Source organism: Protopterus annectens, chromosome 1.part2 (genome assembly GCF_019279795.1).
Source record: "Protopterus annectens isolate FY-2018-M chromosome 1.part2, PAN1.0, whole genome shotgun sequence".
Classification (NCBI taxonomy): Eukaryota; Metazoa; Chordata; order Ceratodontiformes; family Protopteridae; genus Protopterus; species Protopterus annectens.
The window spans coordinates 770,539,335-770,560,906 of NC_056727.1; the positions used below are offsets into that span (position 1 = coordinate 770,539,335).

At 41.3% G+C, this 21,572-nt stretch overlaps 1 protein-coding gene across 1 annotated transcript in view; it reads left to right on the plus strand.

Moving 5' to 3' along the window:
* The window catches only part of EHD3 (EH domain containing 3), an 846,156-nt gene extending 831,910 nt beyond the window's left edge, over positions 1–14,246 (plus strand). Inside the window, exon 6 of the mRNA XM_044058901.1 lies at positions 13,380–14,246. Coding sequence (XP_043914836.1) covers positions 13,380–13,907 — 528 coding nt within the window. The 3' untranslated portion in view covers positions 13,908–14,246. The remainder of the gene's footprint in view (positions 1–13,379) is intronic.
* Positions 14,247–21,572: the final 7,326 nt, after the last annotated feature.

Genomic DNA, 21,572 nt, shown 5'->3' on the forward strand with positions numbered 1-21,572 from the left:
CATATCCCTATCAGGCAGTCTTGCAGGAGTTACCTAAGATTCAGAGCAGGGTCCCAACACTTTCAGTTCTCTGCTGTGCCCTTTGGCTTATCCACTGCTCCCAGACTCTTTACCAAGTGCCTGGCTCCAGGCATTGCATTTTGCAGACAGAAGAACATACACATTTATCCCTATCTTGACGATTGCCTCATCCATCCAGAAACAGAGGAAAGACTCCTGCAGGACCTCTCCTTTGTGCAGACCCTACTTACCTCACTGGGATTCACCATCAACCAGGATACGTCCCATTTACAGCCCACATGAAGGTTAACCTTCCTGGGCACCCTTCTGGACACCTCCCCCCAGAGAAGCAGGCCTTCCTACAGTCTTACTTCACCCAACTGGCACACAAAACCCACCTCATGGCCGGAAAAATCCTGCAAGCCCTGGGATACATGGCCTCCTGCATCCTGCTGGTACCCCTTGCCAGACTGCATATGAAGAAATTACAGTGGTACCTAAGGAACCTCTGGTGTCAACACTCACAATCACTGGTACACCAGCTCCCCCTGATTCCTTGTTTAAGGAGGGAGTTCCTTTGGTGGGCCGAGGCTTGCATGCTGAACAAGTGTCTCCCCTTTGTCCTACACCCACATGACCATACCATAACCATAGACACCTCAGACGTAGCTTGGGGAGCTCACAAAAGAACCCTGCGAACTCAGGCGTTTTTGGGAACAGGAGGTTCAGGGTCTCCATATCAACCTGAAAGAAATGAAATGAAATGAAATGCTAGTGGTACACAGGGCAATCCTAACCTTCCAAGAACACCTGTCACCAGGAGTACTCTTAATCAAGACAGACAACACTACTGTCATGTGGTACATCAACATGTAGGGGGGCATGGACTCTTACCCCCCTGTGTCACTTAGCTATGAAAATCTGGCAGTCAGCCTCAAATCTGGGACTACATCTGATAGCACAATACCTTCCAGGGAAACAAAACACCCTGGCAGATCAATTAAGCAGAAACCTCATGGAGCCCCACAAGTGGCAGTTGCACAGGGAAACCTTCCTAAAAATCAGTCACATCTGGGGGAAACCAGACATAGACTTTTTGCAAGCAACCAGAACTGCCATCTGACCAAATTCTGCTCAAGAAAGTTTCATCGAGAAGCTAGGAGGGTGGACCTCCTTCCACTAGAGCAGCCTGTTTTTGTACACTTTCCCCCCCACTGCCTCTGATACCCAGCGTGCTACTCAAGATCACAGAGGAAGGACCAAAGGCTATCCTGATCGTCCCAGACTGGCCAAGGCAGCACTGGTACCCCATGCTTCTCAGTCTGAACATACACCCTCCCATCTTCCTACCCCCTACAACAAACCTTCTCACACAACAGAGAGGGAAGCTACTGCACCCAGGCCTTGCCACACTCAAGTTAACCACATGGCTGATTCCACAAAAGTGGATGATACTTCACCCCTCAGCAAACAAGTGTTTGACATCATTAAGGAGGCCCATAGATGCAGCACCAGAAGATCATATTCTGCAAAATGGAAAAGGTTCACCTGCTGGTGCAACAGCAGAGGCGCATACAGCACCCATGCCTCCCTACCATTGGTTCTGGACTACCTAGCTGACCTTCTAGAAAAGAGTTGTCTTACTCTTCTATCAAGACTCATGCTTCAGCTATCTCAGCCTATGTCCAGGTGGAGCAGCCCTTGTTCTCTCAACACCTATTAAAACAGTTCCTTAGATGTGTGGCTCACATCAGACCACCTAGAAGGCCACCAGCACCAGCTTGGGATCTGAATTTTGTCCTGGAAAAATTGATTTTACCCCCTTTTGAACCAGCATTCTCAGCAGACCTCAAGTTTCTTTCTTGGAAAACTGCCTTCGTGCTAGTCATCACTTCTGCCAGAAGGGTATCTGAGCTCCAGGCCCTTATGGCCACTGACCCCTTCATCAGTTTCCATGTGGACAAGGTCTCTCTCAGAACCAATCCCTCCTTTATGCCAAAGGTGGTCTGCGATATAATCCTCAACCAGGCCATACACCTACCTACCTTCTTTCCAAGCCTACCAATAAAGGAGAAAGAATTCTGCATACCCTAGATGTACACAGGCAATTGAGATTTTACCTTGACAGGACCAAATCAGTCAGGAAATCTGACCAGCTACTGGTTTTGTTCGCCCCTGGGGTAGAGGGAAAACCCATTACAAAGCAGACCATTTACAAATGGATCTCTCATTGCATACATTTCTATTATGCCTTCCATAGAAAGAGTCCTCCTGAATCCATCAGATCTCATTCCACTAGAGCAGCCTCTACCTCCATGACCTTCCTGAGAGGGGTTCCTACCAAGGATATTCTGGAGGCTGCTACATGGACATCTGTCCACACTTTCACCAAGCACTACCAGCTGAATACATTTTCCAAAACCAGGGCCGGCTTTACATCTGCAGTCCTGCAGGGCATGCTAGCATCCCCATAACCTGTACAGCATGCCTCCACCCTCTTCCTCAGCTTTGGGAATCTTCCCACAAGTGATGACTTCAACAGTGGAACATGAAGAACATAGTACAGTTATGTACACTTACCATAAATGTAGATGTTCGAGTGTATTCACTGTTGAAGTCCTGTTTCCCTCCCACCTTCCCCCTTTTCTTTCCTTATTTCTGTATCTTCTTGGGGACTCCTACCTATTGGGGGCAAGAAAAACTAATGTAATGGTGTCGGCTGCCACTCTTTATAGCCCTGATGACCTGACATCAACCACAGTCTCAGGACAGCCGACACAGGAGGGAAATCCTTTACTTTGGTATTCAGGCTGGCCGAGGGCTACCCAGCAGGGATAACCCACAAGTGATGACTGCAATGGTGAATACACTCGAACACCTACATTTATGGTAAGCATACACAACTGTACTTTCTGCATCATGGTGCAAAACCTCTACTGAAGAACTGGGACATTGAGCAGCCCCATTCCAGATATCCTTAACCAGGTGGTAGTGTGCAGCTTTCCATTGCCAATGGAAGCATATACTGGTAGAGACCAAGGGCTAGCTCTGGGTATAGATGCTCATTTTAATACTAAAGGTGGTACTAGTCTGGAGGAGACACTCAGCAACAGCATTAAAGAACCGTCTCAGAATAAAGGATACAGATTTCAAAGATTCTTTTCCTATAACCAAAAGTTTTGGGTGTATCAGAACCTGATAGTTCAAGCTGGTCTTGTATCTTTTGGCTGCTAGTACCCTCCTTCCTTTTGCTTTGTGATCTCCTTTGACCATTTGTAGTGTTAGTAGTAAATCTGCTAACATAGATGGTGGCATATTCATGCCAACTGCTGATTTAAAACCTTTCTACTTTTCTTGCACTTCATCCTTTCTTAATTTACTTCTGTGGTGCCAACATAAATCAACAGCTAACATTAGCTCATTTTGAGTATCAGCTGTCTGTAAAGCTACCTTCAAAGCATCATGGTGCACATTTTGCTCCTTGTAGTTTGTGCATTTGAATCTTGTAGACAGATACCATTACAGTATGCTGTGTTCCTCATTCATATTATTTGCACTCATCTGCATGTATGTTTTTGAGGTCCTGTACTACTGTGTACAGCAGACAACTTCCTGTAAGTATATTGTGTCTGAATCATTGTTATATCATGCATACATACATACAAATATTTCAAGCACGGGCATTAATGCCCTTCTAGCTTGCCAATATACCAAAACTCTTGTTCCCATAATAAGTGTCCAGTCTGTTCTTAAAAATATCTAAATGTAGTACTTGCTTTAATGTAATTTGGTAGCCTGTTGCATGCTCATCTGCTCTCTCAGAGAACCATTTAGTATGGTTCTCATTCACTTTTTTAATTTCTCCAAATCTTTTGGGTTTCTAATACCATGACAGTAATAGACCTCATTCCAAAGTCAAAGTATGATTAAAGTTCATGAAATTAACATTGTTTCAATGTCTGATGTCAGCCAGAATTGCTCTTTGCAGCACCCGCAGTGTGCCCAGTAATGACTCCTCCTGCAACAGAGTTACATATATTGGTAACATATCTAAATACGATTGTAGATTATTTTTTGTAACACCTGTTGCCCCTACTACTATTGGAACTGTCTAGGTATCTTTCTTCCACATTGCTCTCATTTCTGCCTGCAAATCCTGATATTTTATGACTTTGTGTCTCTCTGTACGCAAGACACTGTAGTCACTGGGTGTGGCGATTTCAATGATCAGTGCTACTTTTGTCTTCTTTTCATGGATCACTATGTCTGGTTTTCTAGCATCTGTCTTTTGAACTGTTAGTAATGGCTGATCCCATGTGATGTAGACTTCACCATTTTCTATGATGCTTTGTGGCTCATGTTTCCAGTGTTTTTCAGCTACTTAAATATTATAATGTTTGCACAATCCCCAGTGCAACAGTCTTGCCACATTATTATGCCTTTCAGTATACAGTCCTTCTGCCATTAGTATGTCACAACCAGCAATAAGGTGTGCAACTGTTTCCATTTCTGTTTTACAAAACCTGTATTTGTGTAGTTCTCCTACATGTTCAATGGGTTTTGTAAACCAACATGTACGTGATCCACTATCGTAGGCCGCCAATATTAACCTTTCATCTTTTGGTTTGAATTTGCCTCTCCTTAACTATTCCTGTGTTCGATCCTGATCAACATGAGGTTGTTCCAAGGCTTTTCTGTACTTGCAACTGTATTTATGCATTTTCCACATTTCTTGCCTTCTTATCTAATCCTTCACCTTATATTCTTTCTTTTGTTTTTTTGGTACTTTCAGTTGCTGCCTGATTTTTATTTACTTCTGGTTTAATTTCCATTCCTGCTTGACACCGATATGCTTCTGCTAGACTAAGCAGGGAAGTCATCTTAGACTTATTATCCTTGCGTTTCAAAATTTCGACTCTGTTTGGGTCTTGTGAGGTCAGCAGATATGTTGGCATGCACTGATTTTTATAAATCATTTGATGAGCATGAAGCATCCTTCTTGTTTTCCTATTTAATCTATCCAACACCTTTTGGGGCCAGTCAGTCACTTGAAAACTGTAAGTTAGGACAGGAAGAGCAAATTGTTTTACAGCCTAAATTTTGTTCCTAAATGTGAATACTGTTTTCCGGATAAATTTAAATATTCTAAAAATATTTCTTACTGAGTTTTATTCACATTTGTTCATATTTTATTGTTGATCCTTCATCAATTCTCAAATATTTATAAACTCCGTCTTGCTCAAGTGCTTTTATATCACATTCTTGTCTCAAACTGGTGTTTTCTTGGTGCTGCAGCTTTCCTGCTTTAAAGGTTGCTTTTGCACATTTATCAAGACCAAATGACATTCTTATATCATCTGAAAAAGTTTTAACTACTTGCAGATGTTCTTCGTGTTTCACTGTTGCAGTCATTACATTTGGGTTATCTGCTTGGAGGTAGCCCTCAGTCGGCCTGATTATCAAAGTCTTGGGTCCTGCGTCAGTTGCTGTCTCATCTTCCATGACATCAGGTAGTCAGAGATATAAAGCATGCAGCTGATGCCATTACATCAGTCTTTCTTGTTGTGTGTTGCCCGAAGCAGAAGCAGTTCGCAAGTGCCGGTTGGCCGATTCCTGATATTTTCGTTTTCAAGTTTCAAATCCAAAGTCTTCAACAAAGCTAAGTACCCCATTGGGGAAACTTTTTCTTGCTCTAAACCGATGCCAGTAAAAGTTAACAATTGTATTTCTTGTGGAAAGCAAATACCTCATAAAAATTTTCATTTGTACTGCAATCCTTGCTTAGGCCCAGATCACAACATCCCTCGCTGTCGGTTTTGTGCCTTATTCAAACCTCAAACTATTCATCATTGGTTCATTTTCGCATCTAAATATTTTGGTACTCAGTTCAATTATCCAGAAATGGCTTCAGTAAGCCACCCGACTACCGACATTCCAAAAAAATGCAAAGATAAAGACAGAGACAGATCGCATAGGTCCACCGCTGCTGATGACGCTTCCGTTAAGCTAGTCGTCAGTTCACTGGTACTCAGTGAAGTGCTTTTGCAGCCCCTGATACCCGCTACTTCAGATTCACAGGCCTCTAATGGGACCTATTCGGAGTCTGGTATACCACAAGATGCTTCTTCTACTGTGGAACCTGTGGATGTCTCTACCTTGGATGGGTCTGGAGCCGCTGTGCAGGCACCAGCTTCTGAGGGTGTATTCAGGCCTACTGACTTGCATATTAAACCGATGCCATCTTCTTCTTCAAGGCCTAAATCTTGATCCACAACTAGAAAACTGACACCCAGACTGCATGGTCATGCCCCTATGCCTAAAAAACAAATGATAAGAATGACTGAAGACCTTATTACTCTAATCAGGGGAAGCCACCCTTCTCCCTCTAAGAGACCTAGAAATGATTTTCCTTCTGATTCTTCTGATCAGGATTCTGAAATTTCTGTTTTTTCTGATGACCAAGAGTTGCCTTTATCTACCTATGAGGATTCTGATGCAGAGGACTCCATTCCCTCTGCTTCCCCTCCAGAGGATTTCTCTTTTGGTTAAACTTTGCATACTCTTAGGGAGTATTTCCGATAGGAAAGCCAGGATTACTCTGACTCCAAAAAGAGGCTTAGGGAATTCTTACTCCTACCTCAACATAGGCCTTTAGCTATCCCTCCTGTACTGGACATTGTAGATGATGCCTTCTTGGAATCTAGCCTGGCCCCTGACACTTTACCTCCGGCTCCCAGAAAACCTGGCAGGTATTACAGAGTACCTGACTCTCACAACTTCCTCTTTAAGAATCCTACTACGGTTCCTGAGACCATTTCACAGGGACTCAAAGGCATTAAGGCTACTACTGACAAAAAACATACCCCCTCTGATAGAGATTCCAGGGCCCTGGACAGATGGGGTAAGAAGGTATACACTTCTGCTACTTTGACCATTAGGGCCTTAAACTGCCAGTTTCATATGTTAAAGTATCAGCAGCATATTATTGGATTGCTTAAACAGAAAATGATGTTGATTCCTGACTGTGCTGAAAATAAAGAATTACAGGATTTAATGCATTCTGCTGAACAAGTTGGTAAACATACTTTGCAATGTGGTTTTGATTCATTAGAGGTATCTTGCAGGGCTGTTGTCACTGGGTCTGTACTTAGAAGGCATGCTTGGCTTAAGGACCAAACTTTGCCATAACATATTAAAGCTAAATTACTGGACGCTCCCTTAAACCAAGACCGCCTGTTTGGCAACAAAGCAGAAGAAGTACTTAAAAAGATGGAGGAAAAAAGCTAAATCTATGCAAACTGTTAAAGATTTCCTTCAAGTACAGCCTCCCAGATTTAGTAGGCACTGGCCTTCTAAGAATTGGTCCTTTCCTATCTCTTCCAGGCCTTCTCAGTCCAAACCCAGGGCCAGCAGACCACCCAGGCTTCAGTCTCAAGGTACTCAGAGACCTAAGCAGTGGGGGGCTCCCACTTCCAAAGCTGGAAGTAATAAGACACCCCTTATGGTAAACTGTCGCAATGACTTGACTTTAAACCTTCCAAGCCCTGCTCCACTGACTGTTCCTTCAGGGGGAAAAGATCGCCCTGTATGCAAAAAACTGGGAACTCATTACCCAAGATAAATAGGTTTTAAATATAGTTTCCTAAGGATACAGATTCCACTTCCACTCCTTACCAACCCCAGACGGTTGGCCAGACCTACTCCCAAATCAGTGGGCAGAGGCTCAAAAGCAGGTTCTCTCCCTAAGTATCAGGGCTATTCAACCTGTCCCAGAAGAGGAATGGGGGCAAGGTTTTTACTCAAAACGTTTCATGGTACCCATAAATGACAATTCCTGGCAGCCTATCCTGGACCTATCTATCCTAAACACCTCTTTGGTAATCCCAAAATTCAAAATGCTAACTCTTCATCAGCTGCTTCCCATGCTAGGCAAAAATGCCTGGTTGGCAACACTGGATTTAATGGTAGCCTACCTGCACATCCCAATAAGGGAATCTTGCAGAAAATACCTACGCCTCAGAGCAGGCTGCATGCACTATCAGTTCTTTGCACTGCCCTTTGGCTTATCTACTGCGCCCAGGGTATTCACAAAGTGCCTAGCTCCTGTCATTTCATTCTGCAGGCAAAGAAATATTCAAATATACCCATACCTGGATGATTGTCTAAGTCAGGCAGAAAGCTAGGACTTACTATTAAATCATCTGGCATTTGTAAAGAAATTACTAACTTCTCTGGGGTACACCATAAACGAAAAGAAATCATATCTAGTACCCTGCCAACAAAGTGTATTCCTGGGAGCAAGCTTGAATACAACTTTCCAGATGGCCTACCTCACACCAGAGAAACAAGTTTATTTGACAGCCTACATCAAACTACTGGCCACAAAGACCCAGCTAACTGCAAGGAAAATACTGAATGCCCTGGGGTTCATGGCCTCTTGCATTCTACTAATTCCATATGCAAGACTACATATGAGGAAACTACAATGGTATCTAAAAAGCCTATGGTGTCAACATTCTCAGGATCTAGAATCAATGATTCCTATCATCCCTTGTCTAAAGACAGAGTTTCTTTGGTGGGCAGAGGCCTGCCACTACAACAAGGGACTGCCATTCACTCTACCCCCTGCCACCCAAACAATAACAACAGATGTATCAGACTATGCATGGGGGGCTCACTTGGCAGGGCAGTGCATTCAGGGCAAATGGAACCCGAGTCAAATGCACCTGCATATCAATCAAAAAGAAATGTTAGCTGTACAGAATGCTCTGACAGCCTTCAAGGACCACATTCTTCAAGGACAATTATTAGAAAAGACGGACAACAGCACTGTTATGTGGTACATAGCCTTGAGCTACCAAATGCACCTACAAGCTCAATTCCTGCCAGGCAAGCTAAATACACTCACAGACGACCTAAGCAGAAGTCTCATGGACCCATACGAGTGGAAACTGGAACCAAAGACATTCAATCTTTTGAGAAATTAAGGGGGAGCCCAGAGATAGACCTGTTTACCTCTCCTCAGAACTACCAACTGGACAAATTCTGCACAAGGACTTCCCACAGACAAGCTCGGAAAGTGGATGCCATGTCCTTTACTTACAAAAACCTGTCAGTTTATGCCTTTCCCCCTCTGCGTCTCCTCTCCAAAGTTCTACTAAAGATCAAAAAGGACAAACCAAGGACAATACTCATTGCACCAGACTGGCCACGCCAACACTGGTACACCCTCTTGCACAGAGTGGAACCATGGCACCTGCCTCAGACCCCTGCCCTGCTGACCCAGCAGGAGGGCCAGATTCTGCACTCCCAGCTTCAAATCCTGAACCTGAGCTCTCCGTTACCATCCCTCAGTAAGCAAGTGATGGATGTCATTCTGGAGGCAAGGAGGCCTAGTACTAGAAAATCCTATGATGACAAATGGAAAAGATTCTGTTCCTGAAGCCTAACTCAAGGGATGGGCACAATAGTGCCCAATTTTTACCACACATTCTTCAATACTTAACTGAGATGCTTCACAAGGGCCTTTCCTTTTCTTCCATTAAAATTCATGCCTCAGCCATTTCAGCTCATTATAATACAGAGCCAGCCCTCTTCTCTCATCCACTGCTGAAGCATTCCTCAGAGGGGCCAAATATTTAAGACCACCCAAGAGAGCCCCTACTCCAGCCTGGGACCTTAACTTTGTATTGGAAAAGCTCACTTTACCTCCCTTTGAGCCAGCTGCAAATGCAGAGTTGAAATTCCTTTCTTGGAAACAACCTTTCTTCTATCTATCACTTCAGCAAGAAGGGTGTCTGAATTACAGGCCATCATGGCAGTGGAGCCTTTCATCATCTTTCATGCGGAGATGGTGTCCCTCAGGACCAATCCTTCCTTTATGCCCAAGGTGGTATCCAGTGTGGCCTTTAATCAGTCTATTCATTTGCCAACCTTTTCTAATCCACAGAACAAAGGGGAACAAATACTGCACTCCTTGGACAAGCACAGACAACTTAGATTTTACTTGGACAGGCCTAAGCCTCTCAGGAAATCTGAACAGCTGCTAGCTGCATTCGCTGCAGGGGCAGAGGGGAAGGCCATTTTAAAGCAAACCATTTCTAAGTGAATAGGCCATTGCATTCATTTCTGCTGTAAGCACCATGGAAAACCTACCCCACAGGGGATAAGACCACATTCCACCAGGGCTGCATTTACCTGTACAGCCTTTCTCAGAGGTGTCCCTACCAGGGACATCCTAGAAGCTGCAACCTGGAGTTCTGCACATACCTTCACCAAGCATTACCACTTGCCAATTGTTTTTAAATCCAGAGCTGGTTTTGGCACTGCAGTCTTGCAGGGCATAATAGTTGATCCTAATGCTCTCTAATTGCCTCCTCCCTTCCTTAACTTTGGGAATCTACCCAAATGTAATGACTGCAACAGTGAAACACGAAGAACATAGTACAGTTGTGTACACTTACCATAAATGTAGATGTTTGAGTTTACTCACTGTTGCAGTCCTGGTTACCCTTCCTCCAGCCTCCTGACTGCTATTGACTATACCTCTCCTTTTGTTTTCTATACTTAACGCTTTCTGGGTATTTGCTTTTTGTTGGAGGTGTAACCTTGTATATAATTGCTTCCCATTGTGGGGGCACCTGACATCTGGGGCAAGAAAAACTGATGTAATGGTGTCGGCTGCATGCTTTATACCCCTGACTACCTGATGTCATGGAAGATGAGACAGCAACCAATGCAGGACCCAAGACTTTGCTAATCAGACCAACTGAGGGCTACTGCAAGCAGTTAACCCAAATGTAATGACTGCAACATTGAATACACTCGAACATCTACATTTATGGTAAGTGTACACAACTGTACTTTGTGCTTTCAGTTCCTCATCTGATGAGCTGTACAGTTTTAAATCATCAACAAAAAGAATATGAGAAGTATTTACACTTTGTTGCTTTCTGGGAGCCAAATTATAGCCATGACCTAATTTGTTAAGCAGACAGCTAATGGGTTAAGGGCATGGCAAAAGAACAATAGTGACAGAGAGTCACCCTCGAATATCTCCCTTTGAATTTTTATCTCTGGAATAATTTGTCCTTTATCATGGCTTAACTGCAAAGTGGTCTGCCACTGTTTCATAGTCACTGTGATGTAATTTATCAGTCTAGGATTTTTCTTCTACACTTGTAAGCACTCTTTTATCCATGAATGTGGGATACTATGAAATGCTTTTTTGTAGTCTATCCATGCCATACTTAGATTCTTCCTCTTTTTACAGTTCTCCACTATGACTTTATTTAACAACAAATGATCCTTTGTTCCATATGACTCTCTTATTACCCTTTTGTTCTATTGCCATAATTGTTTTCTTCTGAATGATTGTAAACTCTGTTGGCATCAATTCCAGTGTATAGTCTGTACGTCATTGGAAGGCAAGTTATTGGTCTATAGTTTTTAGGGTAGCTTGCAGGTTCACTCTTAAGTAGGAGCATTGTTTTTCCTGTTATTAGCCAGGCTTGTGTCTGTTCGGGTAAATAGTTCTTACTCATGGCTAAATCTTCATGCAAAGATGTTAATACTTTTAGCCAGAAGTTAGGTACTGCATCTGGGATTTTCCATTTAGAGGGGTTTCTTAATTTTGCATCAATCTCTCTGGCCATTTTTTTCTTCCCATTTCATATCCTGTACATTTGAATGTATTCTTTCTTATACTTCTATTTATCATCTTGTTATGTTCCACAGGATCTTCATACATGTATTTATTTATTCTTTTTTAGTTTATTATATGAGATAGTGCATGATAAATCCTGATCTGTTATAATACTGCATATTGCTTTTATTACGTCCGTCTTTCTGAGTATTTTTGTTGATCTGTTCCCTCTTCTATACTCTTCTAACAGTGACACTTCTTGTCTTGATTGCTTTATAGTTTTCTCTATTCAATACTTCCATGATGGCATTTCTCCCTGTTCTTTCCCTTACTACCCTGTGTTCTTGTGGTAGGATTTTATTTGTTATTAATTTGGCTGCACAGTAATGTATCCTATTTACTTCCATTATGTCGCATGAATCTCTATAGACAGTCCTAATTACTATGTTTATTTGTTTTATCAACCTTCTAACTTTTGGGGTTTTATTGACCTTCTGCAGTCTGTTTCTTCCATTGATCTTAATATATCTATCCATCACTATTAAGTCAAGCAACTCTTCTCTTAAAACATTTTCTTCTAAACTGAGGGCATATTCTTTGTTTGCTATTTCCTGTGGGCATTCTGTAGAAAGTTCCAGAGCTTCTTCCTCTGCCATATTTTCTTCAGTTTCACCCTGTTTCATCCGTTGCTCTTTCATATGGGAAATAACTGGCTTGTCATCCTCTGCATAGGTTATCTGATGATTCTATGCTACTTTTTGATAACCTTAATAGTTCTATAACTATCCTTAACCAATTGGTTGATATAATTAGAAAAACTCATAGCTGGATCTACCCATATACCCAGGTTCTTAAATGAGTCTACAGTTTCAATCAGTGTATGCTGTATTAAATACCATCATATTTTTTCCCAGCCCAAAATGGTCAATTTATTCAGTTCTTTTGGCAGATGGTGCCTTATTTGTAACACATGTAATCAGTTTACGTAGGCTTAGTACAGAGGCTCTGTGACACCCTGACTGTAACCAAAAATTTCACCTGTCCAGTTGCTCTGAGATACTTGCCATGCCTACCTGTAAGCCATGCAGCTATCCATCTTATCCATATTACATCACATCAATACCTAGTTGTACTAATTTTGATGAGTTTTTTTGTGTATGACCCTGTCAAATCAGTCTGACAATAAACTTATGCAATATTATCTTCCATTATTTTTTTCCAAAAATGAAAGTGTACTAAGGGTCTATATGAGCTCTGGGTTTGTCCTCTCCCATTTGTTGGTATGGCAAGTATCATGCAGCAACTGGACAGGTGAAATTCTTGGTTACAGTCAGGGTGTCCACAGAGCTCTGTACTAAGCCCTTACTTGTTTAGATTGCATCTTTCAGACCTAACATTTTCATCTGAGTTGTTCAGCAGTCTATATGCAGATGACCTGAAATTGGGTAAACTGATTACATGTGTTACAAATAAGGCACATCTGCCAAAGAACTTGAGTAAATTGACCATTTGGGCACAGGAAAATAATATGATGGTAAATACATCAAAAACTAAACATAAGAGATTTGGGAGACACAAACTTAATAACACTTCCAACCTTATAGATGTTAAATGTAGACAAAATGTGGAATACAGAAAAGTGAAAAGTAGATATTTGTAGTGCCTATATTAATACAGTCTAATAAGTCATAGTATTCTCTTGTAATTTCTAAGCATATTTTTCATTCCCACATAGGATCAGCTTCAAGCTCAGGATTTTGGGAAATTCCAGCCACTGAAGACCAAACTTCTAGAAGGCGTGGATGATATGCTTGCAAATGACATTTCCCAACTTATGGATCTAGTGAGACAAGAGGAAGTACAGAAACCTATTCGTATAGTGAAGGGTGGTGCTTTTGAAGGCACACAGAATGGCCCCTTTGGACATGGCTATGGTGAAGGAGCAGGAGAAGGCATTGATGATGTTGAATGGGTTGTAGGCAAAGACAAACCAATGTATGATGAGATCTTTTATACTTTGTCACCAGTCAATGGCAAAATAACAGGAGCAAATGCAAAGAAGGAAATGCTAAAGTCCAAGCTGCCCAACACTGTGCTTGGAAAGATCTGGAAATTGGCGGACATTGATAAGGATGGAATGCTTGATGAAGAGGAATTTTCATTAGCAAACCATCTTATAAGAGTAAAGCTAGAAGGTCATGAATTACCTGGTGAACTTCCATCTCATCTTGTGCCCCCAAGCAAGAGGAAAATACCAGAATAATGCAGCAGGTCTGAAAGAGGCAAATGTGTGCTTCTTTGAAGAACTGCCAGAACATAATTTCTTGGTATTAAAGATAAATTCTGTAATTTATGAAGAGATAAAAGAAAGGACAGTCTTAACCTCTTGCTGAGTATCCTTATATGTATCATCATATATATAATTTCTAAGGGCAAAAGTCTAAGGAAACAAAAGCAAAGACAACTACTAAAGAAAACAAAAGCAACAACTACTAAAAAAATAAATTTGTGAATTTCCTTCACATGTAAAGATTATGTTTAACTGGCGTCACTCTCAGATGTCTAGACTAACTTTATTAAAACCTCTTTCTCATACTTTGAATAATTTTTTTGTTTCTAATTTTGCAAACTGCTGCCATTTGTTTGTATAATTTATGTTTCTCTTTACTATATATTCAATAGCTTGGTAACAGGAAAGTGCCATAATCTTGTCACCCTTCTCAGATTAAACCTGCAGTGGTATGATTGAATGCAGACAACAAACTTGGCCTCGTTAGCAGCAGGATAAGAATATTTTAATTTTATGAAAACTGACAAGTTCCATATCCATTTCACAAGTCCTAAGATGTAAAATTGTTATAAATATAAATAAATATATATATGTATATAAAATATCAAAATATATATATGTATTCTGCAGTACAAAAGTTTCATGAAAAAAAAATTGCTGAAATATAAAGCTGAAGCTATAAAACTCATGGTGAGAAAATCACTTCATTATTAATAAAATAAATGTGTTGGCAGAAGTGTTTTTTATGGTAATGGTTCGTATGTATTGCATTTCAGTAACAGTGTTTTCACACATGCACTTATGCATTTAGTTTAATTTGTTCTCATGAAAATTATTGCTTTTTGCGTTATTATTAAGAAGTTATCCACAGAAAACAAGACTCTGAAACTAGGATTCAGAAAGGTTACCATCAGAGGTAAGTCCTTTTTGCCACTGGCAGTAACAATTTCCAATTCAGAAACAGACCCACCATAGTCTTTTACCTCAAAGAGAAGCAACACAGTGATAGGCTGTCTCAATAGCTTAACGCATATGCTAATGACACATTCTACGGGAGAAGCATATGCTAATTAGCCATGTGCTCACCATTGGAAATATCTGCAGTAGGGCATTTATGCAGCTGAAGGATTCAGTCACTTAACTGCATAAGTGAGATTGGCCTACCATATTAACTAACTCAGCCAAATGTTCACATTCATCCACTGCTGTCAGCGGGTGAAGTCATAGTAGAGGTAACCTCTGGGGAGTTTAACGGACAGATAGTGGTGGAGGGTGTCTGCATGTGTATAGATGCATGTGAGAGTATATGCAGAAGAATGAGTTGTCTCAGGTCAATTTGTGTGTGTGTGTGTGTGTGTGTGTGTGTGTGTGTGTGTGTGTGTGTGTGTGTTTGTGTGTGTGTTTCTGTGTCTGTGTGTTTATGAATGTGCATATGTTTATGTGTGAAGAGTGAGTGGGCATGCCTGTAATGTGATGCACAGCCATCAGAGGTGTCTGCTGCAGGAAAGTGGTGTTGCAATTAGTGACAATTCAGATACATGGCATTTAGCCAATAATGAAGTCTTTTGTCATTGCAACTAACATATCTCCAAATTACATTTTCCATGATCAGGGAAACATTCCCTTTTGGCCACACCTCTTAGGTCCCTTAATAGTTTTAATTCTGAATTCCAGGGAGTCAGTCAAGAAATTAAATTACATTGTTGCATGATTTCCAATCAGATGTTTGTTTACTTTTACATCTGCACCAATCTTTCAAGAGTGTGCCTGTGTGTGTGTGTATGGTATATTTAATGAATAAGTCATGAACTGGTGTGGATAACAAACAGTTTACCTGTAGCTGGTGTGGTCTGGTCAGGAGGCTTGCTCTCATGACCACAAATTAGAGATGGATAAATTATATATTTCCCACTCCCAGTCATAATTTACTGGTATTATGTAATGACATAATTCAAAAAATAAATTGCTTAACCATTTTTAAATAATTGCTAAAAGATCAGCCAGGTCTCAACACAAAAAACATTTATTTAATAAAAGTTAAACTCCTTTGTCCAAAATTGTAACTTTTGTCCAAAATTGTAAATGGACGTCATCAGAAATAACAAGTAACACCCGTTCAAATACATAAATACCATCCAAAAACAGTCACGTCCAGCTCCGCAATAGTCATATGACCTAAAAAACATCATTAATAATAAACAAAACTTCATCTATTTCAAAACGTATAAAATATACAGCATAAAAACATCATATATAAAATCTTTAATCATACATTCATTTCAACCATTGTTAGAGTTTTGCCATCCTTAGTATGAGAACACAAAATAGATGTTCAATTAAACCAGGGGCTATCGATGCATTAAGTCTAAATTGCCAGAGCAATTCCATGAATTCCAGTAAAGCCCCCAATAGCATCCTTTCTCATTTTCTACAACTACTAAAACAAAGAATAAAAACTTTTTGAAATCCACACAAGCCACTGAATATTTATAAAGAGCATGATTCATGTCCTAGTTTTTACTATTATAGCAGTATTCATAGATTTGATGATACAAGGCTTTTTCTGTCTTCAGTACATAACAGTCACATGAAAGACATTGAGCTAAATATACCAAACCTTTTGGTATTGCAGTCATATTTAGATGGACAGCCAACAACAACCATAGGATCATAGGAGGTTACTAGGCTAATGGCCCCAGGGCCCTTACAAGCCTAACCAAGTTCAACCTGTGTTACTAAGGATGTCTGCTTCAATCAGACACCAAAATCAGCACCTATTGCCCCTGTCCAAGAGGGACACAGATGGAATCCCTGAGGGGAATTTCTGGTTACCCATACAATTGTCCAAATTACGCTTAAATAGGGCCAACAAGGGGCTTTGTTTAACATGAATATAAAGCTTGATGTTCTTCGTATTTCACTGTTGCAGTCCTAACATATGGGGTTATCCAGCTCCCGGTAGCCCTTAGTCGGCCCGAATACCAGAGTCCTCGCTATATGACGTCGGCTACCGCCGGTTGTAAAACTGATGTCAGAATGTCAGGTATAAAGGGAGGCAGCCAACGCCATTTCCTCAGTTTTTCTTGCCACGGAGCCCGAAGCAGATACAATTCACACTAGTGCCGGTCGGCAGTTTATTTTTTATTGCTTTCTGACTACCAAGTTGAAGACGCCTTCAGATAAGTACCCCTTTGGGGATCCTCTTTTCTTGCTTTAATGAATGTCAGATAAAGTTAATAACTGTCTTGCATGTGAAAAACAGATTCTGCACCGTGATTTTTATTCCTATTGTATAGCTTGTTTGGGCCTTGAGCACAACGTCCCTAACTGCAATCTCTGTACTTCCTTTAACCTGCGTACCATACGCTGTAGAGCTAAGATTTTGTATAAGCATTTCGGAGTCTGGCCTAAGTTCATCGGTATGGCATCTTCTGGTCTCCCGATGTCAGATATATGTAGGAGAAGCAAATACAAGGACCATGACAGGCCTAGGGTTAAATCTGCTGATGACGCACCAGTGGAATTGGTTGTCAACACAGCAGTAGTCAGTGAGGAGCTTTCGCAGCCCCTGCAATCTGCAGATTTTCAGCCACAGGCCTCTGCCAAGACCTTTACGGAGTCCTCCATGCTGCAGGCTGCTATTTCCTTTTCAGACCCTCCACCTGTCACACCATTAGATGGGTCCAGAGCTGCTATGCAGGCACCGGCTTCTGACACCTCTTCTTTCTGCCATGAGACCAGAGTCAGACCGACTACTTTAGTTCAGGCTTCTGCAGTTGCTAGGCCTCCCGAGTCCCTCCAGATTGCTAGCAAACCTTACAGCCGCAAACTTACTCACAAGCAGGAGTCGGCCTTCCCTCCTGTGCCTCAGTCCCAGTTGGTAATGATGGCTGCTGATCATCTTTCCCTGATTAGGGGCTCTCATCTGCCCCCCCTTCCAAGAGGGCTAGGGAATTGTCTCCTGATGTTTTGTCTGTCTCTGATTCTGAGGTTTCCAGTATTTCTGCTGGTAAAAAAGGAAATTCTCAATTTTTTTCTGGCTTTGAGGATTCTGATGCTGAGGACTCTATCCCTTCTGCCTCCCCTCCAAAAGATTTTTCCTTTGGGGATACTTTGAATAATCTTAGGGAGCACTTTAAATGGGAATGTCAGGATTTTCCTCAGTCTAAGAAAAGGATCGGGGAATTTTTGGATTTGCCACAGCATAAGCCTCTGGCTATACCTCCAGTTTTGGAAGTTGTGGATGATGTTTTCATGGAAAATTCTTTAACTCCTAATTCTGTTCCTCCTGCCCCCAGAAAACTGATAGGTATTACAGGGTTCCTGATTCTCATCAATTCCTTATTAAAAACCCTACTGCTGATCCTGAAATTATTTCTCAAGGCCCCAAGGGTGTTAAGGCTACTATTGCTAAAAACCCTGTGCCTTCTGATAAGGAGTCTAGGGCCTTGGACAGGTGGGGTAAAAAGGTCTATACCTCTGCAACTCCTGCCATTAGATCTGTGAATTGCCTTTTTCACATGCTTAAGTATCAGCAGCATACTTTGGGGGCTATTAAGGCTAAACTTGGGGATATTCCTTCTGTTAGGAAAATGTATAACTGCAATGCAATATGTAGGCTTAGTGTATTAAAATGTACAACTGCAATATGCAGGTTTAGTGTATTAAGGGTTAAAAGGAGTTACTACATTTATTCTGCTTATTCTGTGTGAAAATATGCAGCTGCTAGAAGCTCTGAAAAGAGAACAATGGATGCCTGTAAATCCACCATGGTCAGCAGAAAGTGTATTGAGGCCAGGACTGTACCTTGAATGTATCATATCAGAACTAGAGAAAGAACTGAGAGAAACTAAGGGAAGCTGAAACAAACTCAAGGCCAGGTTGTTTTTCTCAAAAAACATGTTTTTGCAAGACAGCAATTATTTGACCATGTCAGCAGCAAATCTAATAATAACATCTTTCTGTGAACTTATAGAAAACTGTATAAAAACTTTAGGTTGAACTATGGAAAATCAGACAAACCTTGTACCTACATGCTTTGTCTCCTTGCTGCAAGTAATAAAGGGTGCCTTGCTTGAACCTAACATGATTTGATCTTTGTATTTTCCTTTACAGATTGGTCCTTTGGACCAGAATCCCTCTCTTCACCTCGGATCAGACGGCCAGGTGGCTGAAACTGTATGGGGAAGAAACCAAATCAGTTCTTCTTATATGTAAAGTCCTCCGACTGAATTGTCATCAAAAGAGGCCAGCCACTTTCTGATCTGTGACTGAAGGACGGGTTTTCCGTGAATCAGTGATCAATCACGTGGGCTCAGGTAAGGTGAATCTACTTTTTTCCTGTTTTAGGATCAGGGACTAGATGTGTATTGTTTTTTGTCAGATTGTATTTTTCGTACAGTCAGGGATAAGAAATGTACTGTCTTGTCATAGATCAGGAGAAACAGAATAAGTATACTTTAGGAAGTGATTCTGAAGAGACTATAACAAAATCCGTGGTACACGTTAAAACTAGAGAATCAAGGTGAAGTTACGTAACAATCAAAAGTAAGGGAAAATGGGTAATAACTGTGCAAAAATACCCCGAGATCCACCGTTAACAGAAGATGCAAAATATATGCAGTCACAGCACGCAGACAATGTCAGATACTTTTCAAAATGGGTTATTAAATATGAATTTGACGGAAAATTGGAAAAATCCTCACTCATCAAACTTATTAAACAACTTAAAACTGATTCTAAAGGTCAGGTGAAAAAGCAACGACAGTTAGGAATTCTCCAGGCACACAGGTGGCTGGAGGAAGTAAACCATAGGGACCAAAAGAACAAGGATTCAAAAACAATGTTTTTAGATAGGGGGGATAACAACCTAGTAATAGCAACAGCACCTCCGTCTCCCCCTCCCTTACCAGAATATGGAGCGAGTAGACAGGTAGATCCACCTCCGCTATATCCTGTGGTCACTGAGGATAGGGACGCTATAAAACTAGCTAAAATAAGGGATCCCATTGAAACTAGGTCCCGAACAAAAGCAGGTAATCGAGAGTCATGGCAGAAATTTAAAGACACACAACCTGTGGGAGAAGAAGAAGAGGAAATATGTCCACTCATAGAAGTACTGAACCTTCAGGCTGGGCAGGATAATCAGGATCCAACCATCTTATTTTACAGACCCTGGACTCCGGAAGATATCCGGAAAGCTACAGAAGGGATTCCCCATCCGAAAATTAATTTTAGAAAATTCTCAGACGATTTATAAGGAATGAGGCTAAGTTATCATTTAAATGGGAAAGAAATAGGGTAGTTCGACAAATTGTAGGGCTAGACTGGTGCATGATTTGTGGCAATTGGAATCCTCATGATGCTGAACAAAAACCCCTTCCTCATAGCAGTGCAGATTTAGACGCTAGAGTAAAAGGACTTACAGACTGCATCTCTGAAAAATGGAAACCTAGGGCAGACTGGACGTGCATTAATCAATGCATCCAACAGGAGGGTGAGACAGCTGACCAATATTTCGCTAGGCTGCTGGAATGTTTTAATAGCCACTGTGGGATGCAGATCCCCGAAGACCAAAAACAAGATTCCCCATATAAACAGCAGTTGAAAAATGCATTTTTGAAAGGCAGTAGTGCACCTATAAGCAGTTTCATTACAAAACATATGGTTGATCATTGAACTGGCAGGCTACATTCACTACTCGAATATGCTAGGCATGCTGAAAGGCATTTCAATAACAAAAAGAAAAAGAAGGCTCAAGAATTTTCTGTAGAGGATGGAGCAGAAGTTTAAGTAGTACACTCTGGAAAGAAGGGCAGGAAAAATGCACAGGGAGGTAGGCAGTCTGATCAACGATCAGAAGACTTTGAAGGACGCAAGAAAAGGGGTGAATGTTTCAAATGTGGTAAAAAGGGACATTTGGCAAGGGATTGCAAGAAAAATAAGAAAGCAACTACGGAAGACAAGGAAGGTGAAGACTGACTATATGATAGTCAGGAATCATTAGAAGGAGCTAGTGCAGAAAGGACAAATGAGAATGTGAAAAGGGAAATAGAGGAAGTACAGGGAATTGATGATGGTGAAGTAGAAGATGAAGTACTAGACTTGGCTTTATTGAGCTTGGAGCTCTACTTAGCAGATACTAAACCAGAAGTTATACTTTCGGTGGAAGGCAGGGAAGTCAAATTTTTGTGCTACTCAGGGGCATCACGAACCCTGGTACACCCCTCCAAATTGCCAGAAAACTCAGAATCATTCGACTACATATTAGTCAAAGCAGCTAATGGGCAGCTATATCGGGAGCACCTCTCCCGAAATATTACAATAACTGATCCTGTTTCGGGATTGACACAGAAAAGTAAGATTGTAGTTTCTGCAAAGTGCCCAGTGAATCTCTTGGGCAGGGATCTCATGCAGTTATTTGGTATATCAGTAGTCCCAACCATGCAGAGAATGGAAGCACAGCGACAAACTGACACCTTTACGGTGCAGTCGGGGGGAGAAATATTTTATTGGTATAGTCAGGACTTGGTCACAACTGGTCCGGGGACTGTGACCAAGGAACTGATGAACGTAGCTATCAGTAAGTTTCCCTCCCTCGACATTGATAAACAACACCTGTTACATTGTACCCTATAT